The sequence below is a fragment of the Acanthopagrus latus genome, chromosome 23 (assembly GCF_904848185.1).
Source record: "Acanthopagrus latus isolate v.2019 chromosome 23, fAcaLat1.1, whole genome shotgun sequence".
In the NCBI taxonomy this organism is placed as follows: Eukaryota; Metazoa; Chordata; class Actinopteri; order Spariformes; family Sparidae; genus Acanthopagrus; species Acanthopagrus latus.
The window spans coordinates 21,195,002-21,209,273 of NC_051061.1; the positions used below are offsets into that span (position 1 = coordinate 21,195,002).

At 40.9% G+C, this 14,272-nt stretch overlaps 3 protein-coding genes across 4 annotated transcripts in view; 1 reads left to right on the forward strand and 2 right to left on the reverse strand.

The window, feature by feature from the left end:
* Positions 1 to 1,985: 1,985 nt before the first annotated feature.
* Positions 1,986 to 6,882, reverse strand: tnfsf14 (TNF superfamily member 14). Its single transcript, XM_037087599.1, has 5 exons — positions 6,230 to 6,882; positions 5,881 to 6,097; positions 3,967 to 4,000; positions 3,811 to 3,885; positions 1,986 to 2,812 (listed from the first exon to the last, which is right to left on the reverse strand). The coding sequence occupies exons 2-5, from the start codon at positions 6,073 to 6,075 to the stop codon at positions 2,424 to 2,426; spliced, it is 693 nt and encodes a 230-aa protein (XP_036943494.1). The 5' UTR covers positions 6,076 to 6,097; positions 6,230 to 6,882; the 3' UTR covers positions 1,986 to 2,423.
* A 2,964-nt stretch (positions 6,883 to 9,846) lies between these two features.
* tmed1a (transmembrane p24 trafficking protein 1a) lies at positions 9,847 to 12,460 on the forward strand. 2 transcript variants are annotated; one of them, XM_037088057.1, is made up of 5 exons: positions 9,905 to 9,995; positions 10,228 to 10,285; positions 11,321 to 11,418; positions 11,708 to 11,894; positions 11,992 to 12,460. In XM_037088057.1, exons 2-5 carry the CDS (start codon positions 10,268 to 10,270, stop codon positions 12,208 to 12,210), a joined length of 522 nt encoding a protein of 173 aa, XP_036943952.1. In that variant the 5' UTR covers positions 9,905 to 9,995; positions 10,228 to 10,267; the 3' UTR covers positions 12,211 to 12,460. The 2 variants fall into 2 exon arrangements, with proteins under 2 accessions (XP_036943951.1, XP_036943952.1); XM_037088056.1 differs by having other exon boundaries at positions 9,847 to 10,285.
* Positions 12,461 to 12,535: 75 nt separating this feature from the next.
* dnm2a (dynamin 2a) overlaps positions 12,536 to 14,272 on the reverse strand; it is a 29,889-nt gene continuing 28,152 nt past the window's right edge. Inside the window, exon 21 of the mRNA XM_037088042.1 lies at positions 12,536 to 13,543. Within this exon, the coding sequence (XP_036943937.1) occupies positions 13,513 to 13,543 (31 nt within the window). The 3' untranslated portion in view covers positions 12,536 to 13,512. The remainder of the gene's footprint in view (positions 13,544 to 14,272) is intronic.

Sequence of the window (14,272 nt, forward strand, 5' to 3'; positions counted from 1 at the left end):
ATTAGTGAAGCCAGTTAAGAATCAACACATTATTATTTCCCAGGATTTAAGATATGTGAAGCCCAGTCACCTGAATAACATGTCCGCATTTGAATTTTTCTGTAAACCATGGATACTTTCCAGGATCAGGATGTTTTCCTAACTCTGTCCTATCCTGCCCTATTCCTAACATACAAATGTCGCGTTGTATCGTAGGCGACTAGACGTGTTTCAGTTTCTTGACTATATTTCGCTTCAGTTCTGACTTGCGTCCAGTCACTAAATATAACCATGACCTGGATGACTGAGAACCTTCATCAACAACTTTACCAAACATTTCAACACATCCGTCAATGCAGAGAAACGCGTCGGCGACATTTATTTTGCAGATTGGGTCGATATGTGAGACGGCTTTTGGTAAGCAACATCACAAACCCAACCACAGGACTTTATACTTTCAAAATTACGAATATCAAACATATGTGTCTTGTTAGGTCTCTGTGAACCAGTCAATTAAAGAGTATGGTCGGAAATCTTCTCCAGTTGAAATGTGTCATAAGATATCTTTTTTCATGAACTGCTGCTATAAATATAACTGATTTGACTTGTGAGAAAAAAGGGATGAATACCCTATGTGACACATATTTTCACTACCCTTGTGACCCTGACCCTCTGAATTTACTGCCTTCAGATGATGCAGTTGTCATCAGCTCCCCGCTGCTCTGCCTCGTCTAGAGACCGACACAAGGGGACAGCATTTAGCCATGAGCTGTGTGCTCCAACAGTCACGCTTTACATTAAAATGTTACAGGAGACATCTCATGTTGCTTCACTGGGTAAAAAAAAAATATTAAGGCTTCCCATGTGACTGATAGTGCCTGATTTCCAAGTAGCTTGTAAAATTTGCTGTCAGCGTCTCCACACATTGTTATCAGACAGCCCTGCTTTATCAATGGAAAATGTTTCATATAAGGAAGTGTGAATGGTTTGTGATTCGTCAAAGAGTATCTTACGAAATAACACTCTCAGTCCCACACAAATTCTCTATAAAAGTCATGTCTAGACAAAAAGTTAAATGGTGAAAGAAAAAGTTACGGCATGAATCCCAACCACACAGCTGTTAAAGTCTCTCACACCTCGCAGGTCAGCCAGCGCTGGAACATAATGACTCACACATGAACCGAGAATGGGAAACATTCAAGACAGTACAAGAAGACTGTACAGAGCATCTGAGCCAAGGCCGCTATGACTTATGACTTATGCAGTCAGACTACACGTACACGAGTGTATGTACTACTGCGATTAGTTTCGGCTTGGGGTGTTTTACCGATTTGAACAAAAACTCATCGTACAAGCCTGAGGGAAAATGAAATTAGAGTTTCACTTAACCTCCTCGCCCACCTGTACACACACATGCACACTCACAGCCCTGCTCAAGTACATTTACACCAAGCGATGATCTGGGGTTGGAAAGTGAGTCAGGCAATCTGCTGACACCCCCCTCCCTCCCTCCCAGCGGCCCCCACCACCACTTCCTCTTCAGTTTACAAATATACAACTCTGTGGGTGTTTTCAAGAGCAGCTTCTTCGAACAGATACAGCTGAGGGGAAAGCGTAACAGTGACTGCATGAGAGACACAAAAGAGAAGAAAAAAAAAAAAAAGCCTTGCAATGTGACGAGGTTGGCCTGCTGTTTGCACATGTATGTGAGCTTGCGTGTCACCACGGTGATGAAGGGCATTACGGGGAATGAGGACGCTGATCTGAGCGCACTGTCCCGGCAGACGTCACAAAAGGTGTTCTCAAATATATCGTGTCACTGCAGTTTAAAAAAAAACCAATTGTCCACAGCTTGCATCGTGCGGTTGGACTAAGTGGTTGAGACATTTGCTGCTTCTGAGACCACTCAGCGAAGGCTTGAGCACGGCAGGAAGTGCACAAAGTAGATCACTTCAACTACCTGACGACCTGTCAGAAGAGTTTGAGAAACACCAACAAACAAGACCTTTTAAATCATCATCTGTTTATTTCAACGTTAATATACATTATTGTAGATAAATACAGTAGAATTTAAGCAGTTCTTTATTCTATCACTGAACGAACAAATAAATAGTCTGCAGTGTGTGTCACAGCAGGAATGAAAAGAAATGTGTAAAGTTACAGTTAGTTTTAGCATGAACATTAACAATACGTCTATACGTAGCAACTATAAATGAAAAATGTTTAACATTCAGAAGACTAAGTTTAAGGTATGTATACATGGAAGCATATAAAAAGTCCCTGATGTGATGACAGTGAGGAAACCCCCAGCACTGACACGACCTTCATCACTCACTGAACAGCATTTTCTTTACAAAGAGGATCAGTAAATCCTCCCATTTCTTCTTCTACATTTTACTCTTATTTCAAGCTTTCCAATTTACAATGAAATATCAATTTGATATTTATATCATAAAAGCACCAAAGACGTTCTCAAAAGATTTGTGCCGGTGAATTTTTGAGGTATCGCTCACGTTCACAAAAATGGCATCACCTGTTTGGAGGTGAAACACTCCACCCAGGTAACTGTTTGAGCGTTTCATTCTCTGTGGCTTCATTGTGATTTTGCTGGATTTCAGAAGGGGAATACTTTGTCCAACGTACAGCTCAGTTCTCCGTTCAACAGAGTGGTGAAATATACCAGTGTCTGAGAAGGACACCTTGGAATAGACGTAGTAATAACCCTCCCTCTGAATGAAAAGACCTCCACCTTCGTAGCCCATCTCACAGAGGATAGGATCTGCAGCAGTGCTCCAAGCCATGATTTGGTGTCCATGAACTACGTCTTGTCCATCTGAAAAAGAGCAACAACATTAAGTCTTTTAAAACAGGGGCTTTGAAATAAAGAATAAATTATGAGGAGGAATTATATTCAAAGCACATGATTACCCAGCTGACACTTTAAAGTGAAACTCTCACCAAAAAGGAACCAAGGCTTTATTCGTGGTTGAATATGAGTCAAACCTTTGTGTAAAAGCATAATTATGATGGAAGAGGCACTTTTAAGATTTACCGTAGTTTCATTTTCAGGCAAGCTAATTTTCAGTGGGAGTGCTATGGGCACTTGGCGCTAGCATCAAAAACAGTAAGAAGGCTCAACACAACATGAAACTTTGCTCGTAGTATCACCAGGGTCTCTACACATGAACACCAGCATTGAGAACATTGTTTGTATATACAGAGTTTACTAAAAAGAGGGTTTTTGAACAACTCACCATAGGAGCTGGATCTCCGGCTCGCCGCCGTCATGGCAAACAAAAAGTGTTGATCCCCGACCTAACAGGCAGAAGAGTAATGGTGGACCTCCTACCTGTTAAGTCGTACTTGGTGATCGACACTTTTTGTCTGCCATGATGGTGGCGCGCCGGAGGTGCTACTATTAACGTGAGTTGTTCAAAAACTTTCTTTTTATTAAAGTCTGTGCACACAAACAATGTTCTCAATGCTGGTGTTCATGTGTAGAGACCCTGGTGATACTACGAGCAAAGTTTCATGTTGTGTCGAGCCTTCTTACTGTTTTAAAAATAGAGATTTTGATGCTAGCACTAAGTGCCCAGAGCACTCCCATTGAAAATTAGCTTGCCTGAAAATGAAACTGCGGTAAATCTTAAAAGTGCGTCTTCCATCATAATTATGCTTTTACACAAAGGTTTTACATATATTCAATCACAAATAAACCCTCGGTTGCTTTTTGGCGCAAGTTTCATTTTAAGAAATGTGCCTTCGTTTTTTTTTTTTTTGGTAATGACTACAGCAATATATGTGATGAAGTAGACACAACACCGGTCTCACCTGTCAGATGTGCAACTGGTTTGGAAGGAAGAACACAACCTCTGGGCCTTTCACTGGGAGAAGGCTCATCTTGACCTGTGTGAGGAGCACACGTAACGTCTCTGATGTGGGTTAAGTCTCTGAAGGTATTTAGAGTAAAAAGGGGCTATGACATACCTGCAATGAGCTTAGAGACAGATGCTGAGGTGTCCTGTGGTGGAAATGAAATAGTTAGACTCGCAGATGTATGTGGACACTTTGTTGTGATTGTGAGAAGCACATGTGAAGAAGAAAATATCATGTGCAATATGCAACTAACTGAAATAAGAATTAAACAAACAAAAAAAAATACAATCTTGCTAAATGTAATCAGAGTTGTTCAAATCGAAAAATCGGAGTTGTTGTTAAGGGCCGCTTTCCGGTTGTTGTTTGTTTCTATGATTTTTATCTTTCAGCAGAAGAAGTAGGACAGATCTGCCTTTCTGGAAATAACGAGGTAGATAACGATCATGCAACAGGAAGTACCCTGCTTCCTTTTCTCCATTGTCCCTTGTTGATATGTACTCTTCTTAGTCACAAGGTGTCAAAGCGGGAAGGCATGTCCCCCTCCCCCTACCCAAACTCATGACTAATCCCTTCACATAGGGCATCATACGCAGACAGGAAACGGCGTCCTGACCATCTACCATCGCGGGTCGTCAAGTTTGCTTGCCCTCGCCACCGCGGACGTCACACGAGTTCCTCGTAAATGGGCCGGACTTTAATGTACTTCTCTATCCCTTCTGCACTCTCTTCCCCATAATCGTGAAATTATTATTCATTGTCAGCAGTTTCTGGACGAAAACAACCATTCATATGATTGAAGAAAATGTCACGAGATTTTCTTGGTTGAGTGATGTCTTGAAACGAGTTTGACAGCAAAGCAAGTTTTCCTCTCGCGGCATGTGACTCGGTAGATGTCCATATATTAAAAAGTTACGTAAGCAACGGCAATCGTCCTCGCGTTTGCTTCTGTGTATTTCATTAATTATACTCACGATACTGAAATTTTACAGTTCAAAAGTAACTTTCTAAAACTAACATATGAAGTGTGCTGCTTCCATTTTATTTCTTGATGTCACTCTCAGGTCACGATTTTGTATTTCACTTTGTGAACACTTTGTCTTGAGATTTCACCGTAATGGTACAAATATATATCTAATTCACTTCAAGGAGTTACATTAATATATCAAAGCAAAGGCCCAGATGGAAAAAAAATCTCAGAAGTCACACTTGAGTAAAAGTAAAGAGACCGCCAATCAAAGAGATTTAAATATTTCTTAGGTAAAAGCGAAAGTCTCATACGAATAATACATAAATTAGATTCTTAAAGTTTCTGATATTCAATATATACTTTAAATGTATACCTACATGTACACTACATATATAGATGTAATTTATGGGTCAACCGATTATCAGATCTGATATTCAGCCTTTTTCTGATAATGGTAATGTTTTGTTAAACCAACAGCCAAATGAATAAATTAATCTTAAAATGGTCTACTTTGATTCGGATACAGTGTACAGTCCAGAAAGTAGTAACTAACATTATCCGATAAATGTAATACACTAAAAGGAAAATATCTGCTTCGGCAATGTAATAAGTGGAAGTAAAATGTAACAGAAAATGGGAAAATACTTAAGAAAAGTATAAGTTTATAGTACATATTGTACCAAATAAGACATTTTCACTGCTGAAGTTATAGTACTTGAGTTAAAGCACTGCGCTGTAACATTCCACCAAAAATGTTAATTCTTAATTAAAAAGCATTTTTAAGAAAATGAAAAGGTGTCATTGACATTAAACATGAGAGCTTTGGGTTGAGAGTGACATGAGAAAAGAACAAACTGTTTTAAAAAAGATGATGCGATAAGAAAAAAAAACTGAAAGTGAGAATAAGGTGTAAAAGCTCATTCAAAGTGAGAATCAAAGGGCTTCAAAGGAAAAAAAAAAAAAAAGCACCGTGACTCTCAGTTTTTAAGAAATCAAAGGATGATATTGCGAAAGGTTGTGCAGGCAGCTTCAGACTCAGACACGGGGTTGATACTCACAGATTCAGCTCGGTAGAGATGGTAGATGAAGCAAGCTTCTATGGCCATGCCACACAACGCCAGGCTCACCAGCAGGAACAGCAGGGTCTGAGCCACTCCAGCCCGCCGTCGCCTCTGACTCAGCCTGGGCGGCACAGGAGGCCTGTTGGCAAAGCTGTCCACCACATACACAGAGGGATATCCACCCTCGGCCATTCCTACAGCGTTCACTCTGCAACTGAAGAGGGATTCAGTGTGGAAATACCTTCCAGTAGTTGTTGGAAGGTTCTCAGCGTCAACAAGGCCGGAGACAAACAGGCACTTGAGAGTCAGAGGCGAGTGGAAGAAGTAGAGAAATGGGTGGGCTTACTTGTGGTTAGTTCAAGTGGAGAAGGCTCACGAGTAGTCAGATGAAGAACAGAGACAGATACAAGAATCTTGAGATGTATCACCAAAGCATCTTTAGAGTCTGTCAGGGATGCACGTCTGGACTCAGAGACGACAAGCATCAAAAAGATACTGTAGTTTTTGCTGGTATTTCCAATGCAGCTGCAGAACCTGACAGTCAATCAGTTTCAAAGTCTGGAGGTAGCAAGCGACATCACTAAGTTGGAGACCGAGCACAATTCATTTTAACCTCCCCTTCACACCCTCCCTCTTCACCGTAACAGCAATGTTGAAATATCTCCATTCACACTTCCTCTCTCGCAAACACTCTCACTGTGGCTTTTCTTGAAGTCGTTCTGCAACAATTATTGACCAAAATGGAGTTTATGATCCATATCACGACCACATATCCCTTTCAACAAGGCTTTGTGCCACGTCGACAGGCATAGAGATGCATTGTGAGGCAAAAAAAAAAAAAAAAGAAGACTGACGACTCAGGCAGGGTAGCGTTCTGTGAAGCGGTAGATTAAGACCACTGTATGTTGAATTGAGGATACATGTTGAGGTTTAAATGCTACACCTGTTTCCCCTAGACGTGACATATATTCAGTTCTTAAAATAATTGTGTCTGTGTGATTGGTGGACTTGAACATAAGAAAAAACAGCAGTGAGAGCTTACATGTCTAATACTGCAGCCTTCAGTCATGTATTGCCTTTGTTCATATATGTATAATATATAAGTAATTCACTGAATTGATAAGCATTTAGCATCCCAGAAAAAGGTCCGGCTTGAGTGTATGGTATTTGTACTTCATGACAGTAGGGCAGGACCACTGAAGGGGCAGGAGGGCACAAGAAGAAAGATGATAAACAGGATGTGATGTAAGGAGATAGGAAGACAGTCAAACAGCCGGGTGGTGCACTGAGCAGAACTGCTCTGTTCCTGACCTCTGACTGTCCAGTGAATTTTTACATTTACGTACACAAAGTACGGTTCTCATCCTCTCTGTGGATGGCCTGAAGCCACAGACGCCTTCTTTTACTACCCCTCATTTTTTGAGGAAGTAAATAAAACCATAACCTTTAGGGTTTTGATAGTTTCGCTTGAAAAAGTGCAACGCAGCATCTTTTAGGATGTGACGCTACTAGCTGTTTTCAATCTGTCACCAGCGCTTTCACAACCCCTGTTTTCAATCAAATGGGCGAATGGTCGTTCTGGTAATAGAAAAGAAATGTGTGGCTACTCTCACCCACGTATTCATACGTTCATCCATTTACATGCGCACAACCTCACAAACACATGCACACATGCGAATTTCAGCTTCAGCAATAATACGTTGCAGTTGTCGCGGAGTCGGCGAAACTGTGAGGACGAATGAACGCACTTTTATGGCAGTGTTATGAAATTATGGCTGACACAGCAATCCAGAAGGAGCATCAATGATGCTTCCCTGAAGAGTCAAAGAGAAATGATTTATGAGTGATGAAATTGGATTTAATGAAATTGTGTGCTTGTGTGCATGTGTGTGTGTTTGTGCGGCCTTGTTTATCTATGTTTGTGGGGTCCCTTAACGTGGACTCACAATGGAGGGACCGACAGCTCAGTGAGGACCAAAATGCTGGACCCCATAACGTACGTCATAGAATTTAATTTTAAAGTTGTGGTTAGGGTTAGGGTCCTGGAAAATTAATATAAGTCAATGTCATGTCCCCACAACTGAATAAAACTGTGTGTGTGTGTGTGTGTGTGTGTGTGTGTGTGTGTTTGGGTTCATGCAAATTTGCTGTAATTGTGCGTCACCACTGGAGTGGCCAATAGCAAAAGGGCTCATCGCTTCTAAACAGAATCACTCAGCATTATGAAACTGTGCAAAAAGGCACGAGCCCAGACAGATGCACACATAGCCCACAACCCACAGCCCCCCAACACACACGCACAACCTATGTGCTGAATTTCAGCCTACTGGGGTAAAAACTGTGGCCCACAAAGGTTTGGGAGATTTTTGTAAACAGACTGACAAGCAAGCTGTGAAGCTTCATTCAGGTTGTTAAAACACATATATTTTTCAGCCATCAAATGGAGAACATTGTGAGTTTTTACATTTAAAAGATAATATCAGGAATATGGTTGTTATATTTATTAGCTTCAACTGCAAGCTCTGTAGGTCAGATCAGTTGGTCCAGCCTTATGATCATAATAAGTCTGTCTGAGCCTCATTGAATTTGTAATTTCAGCAATGAAATTGTCTTATTGGGTCGATTCTTTGTCATTTTCGGAGCTATTCCGCCGATTTTGGATATTGCCTTTCTCAATCATTTTGATTTTAGATTCTAAAATGTTCATTTTGACCTAATGGAACTTTTAATTGGACCCCTAATAAAGACCTTAAAGACCTCCCATCTGACTAATCAGAGGTCTATGATGTGCTGAATCCTAAACACATCAATTTGCTCTCTCAAATATATTCTGTGTGAAACTTCAATTTACAAAAGAAACACATCAGTTTTGACTCTACATATGATGGAAACCACTGCATGATCAGAGCTGACTATATTATGTTAATGGCATCATAAACTTTGGAAAGAATTTCAGCGGAGACGACGAAACGATCTATTCTAGAGCAGCTTTTATGGACCGAAAAAGAGGAATGGAAATCTCTATATTTCTTACCAGTGGAGAAATCTTTAAAAATGAATCATTGTAAAAGTCAGCATGAACACAGTTAGGTCCATATGTAATACTTATGACATGATCACCTAGTAAAAGTAATGGATGTCACCAGTATGGAAGTAAATCAGTTCACTGTTGTGCCGTAGTTGACACCAACCACACTAAAATACACAATGTTTTAAGTAATTTGTGGTGTATTAACGTCATTTCTACTGTCATCGGTAGAAATGGTTGCATATTTCTTGCTATTTGCTAATAACTTGCTAACATTTTGTATCTGTTGGCAGGCCTGGACACTCATGAATCATGAGTCATTATGTGTCATGGATATCTGTTTCACCATCACAGATTTATGAGTTATTGCTTAATAAGATGATCAGTAAATGATTAACCGTTACAGATGTCTCACTTGGAACCTGTTAGATGTTTCGGTTTCACCTTTCCACTCCTCACTACACTGTAAATGATCACTGGCCCATCTGCTTAATTTGCCAATGTAAGTAACATATTGTGAATTGATTATGTCATAATACAAACTCCTAGTTGACTGATCTTCTCTATGCGATTTGTCACCAGTTACATTCATTAACGCATTTAATCATTATGGTCCATAGATCAGTTATACTTAAGATAAGCATGTGTATTACCCCCCAGTGAGTTTTCTTCTTATTGTTCATTTACTCATAGCAGCTTCTTCCTTATACATCCATGATAACAAGACTGTCTGCTTTTACACATAGCTCCCCCCACAGGATAGAAGAGCACAAGGAGAACATCTGTTAGGGAGAATTAATAATTCAGAAAATATAGAACATATTGTACGGGAACAAAAAGAAGTAAAGAGGTGATAGACAAGTTATGAAGTATCAAAATGTACTTTCACTACAGCCCATCATACACCAGGTGTCATCAGGCACCATCAGGTACTACATGATGAGCGGATCACACCTTGTCACAGTTTTGTATGTGGCTGCAGTCCAGACTACAAAGCGACACAGACGGGAGTTCACTCATTCAGCTCTGATCGAGGAACTGTGACTGTACTGTCAGGTGATTTTTCAGCTGTTGGAGTATGACAGTAAGCAACTACACAACCGTAGTGAAATGCTGATGTGTGTATGAGTAACACAGAACAAAGTTGCTCCACGTTGGTGAACGTAGAATAAATGGACTTTGCACTGTGAGCAGAGGATGATGAATGTGTCTGCAGAGCTCGGTTTGTTGGCAGGTTTGATTCTGACTGTGGGCTTGACTTTGGGACTGGGGCCAAACCAGAATGTGGAATTTACATTTCTGTTACCTGCCGGCAGAACAGAGTGTTTTTTCCAAACCACCGTGAGGAATGACAGCATGGAAGTTGAATACCAGGTAATTGTTATCTTCTCTCTTGCTCTCTATCTTTCTCTCATGTCCACTGACAGTGTAATATATTGTTGTTTTAAACACATATTTTTCTTTTAAGTAAGATTTAGAATAATGCCTCGCTGAAAAACAAGTGAGCAGGCCTTGGACTTTGGTCTTGCATGCAGAGAGATAAGAAATTCACTGCTACAGTTGTTGAAGACATCTGTCTTCCTGAGGAAAGGCAATGTGGTGGAAAAACCCCCGTAAACCACATCACAAACATTACTTAGTATGCATCCTATACAAGCACAAACATGCCTTAACACAGTGAGCTTTGAATTGAAAAGTTAATCTCTAAATGGGTTATCGGCCTTAATTTTTTTATGTCCATGACATTTGCATTGCTCCACCTCCTGCCATCACACCACAGTCACACAGCTGCTGCACCCTCTGGCAGCTGCAGGTCAGTAAAGGTTCTGTCCCGCCTGCCGACAGTGACACATCTCAGTGCTTTGCATGGAGTTTTATAACTGAAACTGTTGACATTTGATGCTCCCGGATATCTAATTCAATCAACCCAGCTGCTGCAGTTTCAAAAGAGGCAATCACAAGTGCCCACGGTGGCTTGTAAAGTTGAAGATTGGCACATGGATCTGCACTTATCCGACTCAACTTATGAGAATCGTGCAGATGAAGATCATGTACAGTTTACACAGACTGGATAGTTTAAGAAAGAATTAAGTATTGCTTAACTGAATCCTCTCAGGAACAAGGTTGATGTGATAAACAAAACAAAACCTTGAGAAAGCCACCGATCCCTGTCAGAACCATCGAACTGTGTCTGACACTGAGCTCTCCTTCTACTCGCAGTGATTAGCAAAAATACAGAGTTTCCGTACAAAGATACTCAAACTGTTTTGCTCAGTGTACTATCAGGGCTGTAATTTGAATTTCAGACAGCCATTGCCTGGGCTGTCTGATTAATGCTCGAGCTGAAGATGTGAACAGTGACCTCAAGCCTGAAATGTTCTGACTTCCATCCCTCTGTCTCTTTTCCAGGTGATCGCTGGGTCAGGTCTGGATGTTGGCTTTACCCTCATCTCACCCAGTGGATTCCGGCTGGTCTCGGACTTCAGGAGATCTGACGGCATTCACACGTGGGTCACCTCAGTGCTCTCAAGTGTCTCTGTCTTCCCAGTGTCTTATTTTCTCAGGGTACTAGGTTTCCAGGGTCATATGTTGTCAGGATCTTTTAGGATCATAGGTTTCCAGGCTCCGATGTTCCCCAGTTTAATATTTTGTTCACACAAATTAACCCTTCTATTGTGTTAAGGCCAATAAACTCTAACCCCTAGAACTACAAAGGAACAAAGGACCATGGGAAATTATGACTTTGGGAACATCACAATGACTCTATGATCCTCTATGACTTTATTTTTCCTGCAGGGTGGATGCCACAGAGGATGGAGACTACCGGTTGTGTTTTGACAACAGCTTTAGTAAACTGTCAGAGAAGATGGTGTTCTTTGAGGTGATCATTAACAGTCAGAGCAGCGCTGGTGGAGGCCGAGACGACTGGGCAGACGTGGCCCTGGAAGAGAGTGTGGTGGAGTACAAACTGGAGGACATCAGGGTGAGACGGCAAAAACAAAAAACAGCACTCAGATTATCTGACGTCATTCTTTATGTGCTGGCATTCATCCGCCTGTCTTTTCTTCGTCTTCTTCTAGGCGGCGATGGACTCTGTGTACCAGCGCCTGGAGAGGACCCGCCAGGTCCAGACTCTGCTGCGGGCCTTTGAGGCGAGGGACCGCTACCTTCTGGAGGACAACCTGTGGCGGGTGTCCTTCTGGTCCTGCCTCAACCTGCTCGTCATGATTGCAGTCTCAGCCACTCAGATCTACAGCCTGCGACGCCTCTTTGATGACACCAAGAGGGTCCACACATAGCCACAAAACTGTTCTACTAAGCTCCAGCCAGGAGAGTGCACAACCCACCTGAAGAACCTTGATTGACAGGTGCTTGGTGAGCTGAATTTAAAGGGATAGTTCACTCTTTTGGGAAACAGAGTCACCAAGCACTGGAAACTGTTATGTTGCAGCCAAGGGTGTTTGTGCAATGCCTGAAAATCACATTTACAGCACTGTAATATGCACACACACACGCACAGTATACAAATAAAATATTCATGAGTACACACACATTTTTAATATACTTGCTGCACTGGTATTTGTTAACAATTCAATTTTGGAAGGTAGGAAACCACAGCTGTTGTCACTGGAATGCTGCTTTATTGAATACAAGTAACGTTTCACATCAACATTCACGACCCCAAGCTAATTTTTATCAAACCAACAATATAAACAAACCACAATAATACCAGACACCTCTCCTCAGTAAAAACTGTAACAAAATTTTCATGAAGCCTCAAGCAGTCTTAAGAAATTACACCCAAAGTCTTTACTGTGATAAGAATAGATGTATTCACACAGTCATAGAAGCTGTCTCCCTGATCAATGTCTCCATCTGGAGGTTAAATACACAGAAAACAGTGAAGAAGTCTTTTGGCTCCACATCTTTTGCACTGCAGTCAGTTGCATCATAGAATTGCACTTTGTGGTATAAACATATATAATGCCTATTTTATTGACTACCACTACATCCTTTCACCATTTAAAACCTCCTGTGACTGCTTCACGAGCCATCGTTCAACGCTTTGTTACAAATCATATTCAGTGGTTGAGCTCCACCACTTCAAAGGCATTTTTCTTTGTGGTTAACAGAACAGATGTGCTTCAGTAATAATAATGATAAAAATAACCTTTAGAACTCGACCCTGTATTCTATCATATTTTATCTGAAATGATCACTTTTGTTCAAATAAAAAACTGACACGTTTTCTGCTACATCGTGTGGTAGAAGCCATCAAACGCAGCATCACATTTATCTTTTAAATTAGATTTGACACAATTACAAACTGTTTTCACTGTTTGTGGAAATATTAAAATGTGTTGTGATCACAAGGATTTCAGACATTCACTATAAGGAAAATGACCTATTTAGTGTTATGCAAATATATAATATAAACAGTTAACATGTTTTACTGGCAGTATCAGATTACTTATGTTGGCCTGTAATAGCCAGATGGAGCCTCTTCTTGGTTTTAGAGCAAAATTTAAAGTAAGACATGTTCCTCTGTCGTCCTGCTGCTGTCACGGATGGAAGTCATTTCCACTTCGGGCCGGTCGAGGTCACCACTGGTTTCGACGGGGAGCCGGGCGCCTGTTCAGGAAGAATCAACCAGCATTAATCTCTTAACCTTGTGACGTGCACTCTGACAGATAGTACTACACGATCAAGCCACCGGAACAGCGAGGGCATCTGTAATGAGGCAATCTCTATTAGTGAGGGGGCTTACCCTCCACTCTCATTGGAGGATATGATTAGTCATATAAACCTGGCTTAAGTCATTAATTAATATTTAAGCTCAAAGAGAATTACATGAACAAAAGGGCTTATTGGAAAAAAGTGGGCTTTCTTTGCATTTGGGTTAAGCTTTATATATTATTAAGTGGGTGTGCTTTATTGTCTTACAACTTTGAATTAAAGTAGACCTTTATTACTTTTGACATTAAAGGGTCTTTTCTTATCAGTTTTTTTTAAAAGTAATTAAATGCACTTTCATTCAAAGCTGTCAAAAGTTTAAGGCTCACAAGGGGCTGAATTATTTCTACAGGCGGAGTAAATATTGATTTAGTCTAGTCGATACAGAAACGCAGCGACAAAAGGATACCGTCACTTTGACAAGGTATAGATTTTTTTTTTCTTCCCGCCATTACTTTGGTGAGAATGCGTGCCGAGTTATGAACAGTGACCATTGTTCAAGCAGGCTGCCAATACCGGGTTGCCATAGGAACATATGGGGCTTATGTCATTCTGTGCTGGTTTAGATGTAGAGAGGGAGGCACATCAGGAGAGGAAAACAAGGAGGGCGTTACATTATCAGAGAGA

Bases quoted from the DNA above. Each gene is read 5' to 3' on its own strand.
- tnfsf14 (XM_037087599.1), bottom strand. From the start codon at position 6,075: ATGGCCGAGGGTGGATATCCCTCTGTGTATGTGGTGGACAGCTTTGCC. The intron at 4,001-5,880 runs GTGAGTATCAAC...TTTCCACCACAG, and splicing joins ATCTCTACCGAGCTGAATCT to GACACCTCAGCATCTGTCTC. The intron at 3,886-3,966 runs GTATGTCATAGC...CTCCTCACACAG, and splicing joins TGTCTCTAAGCTCATTGCAG to GTCAAGATGAGCCTTCTCCC.
- tmed1a (XM_037088056.1), top strand. From the start codon at position 10,109: ATGATGAATGTGTCTGCAGAGCTCGGTTTGTTGGCAGGTTTGATTCTG. The intron at 10,286-11,320 runs GTAATTGTTATC...TCTCTTTTCCAG, and splicing joins GCATGGAAGTTGAATACCAG to GTGATCGCTGGGTCAGGTCT. The intron at 11,895-11,991 runs GTGAGACGGCAA...GTCTTCTTCTAG, and splicing joins ACAAACTGGAGGACATCAGG to GCGGCGATGGACTCTGTGTA.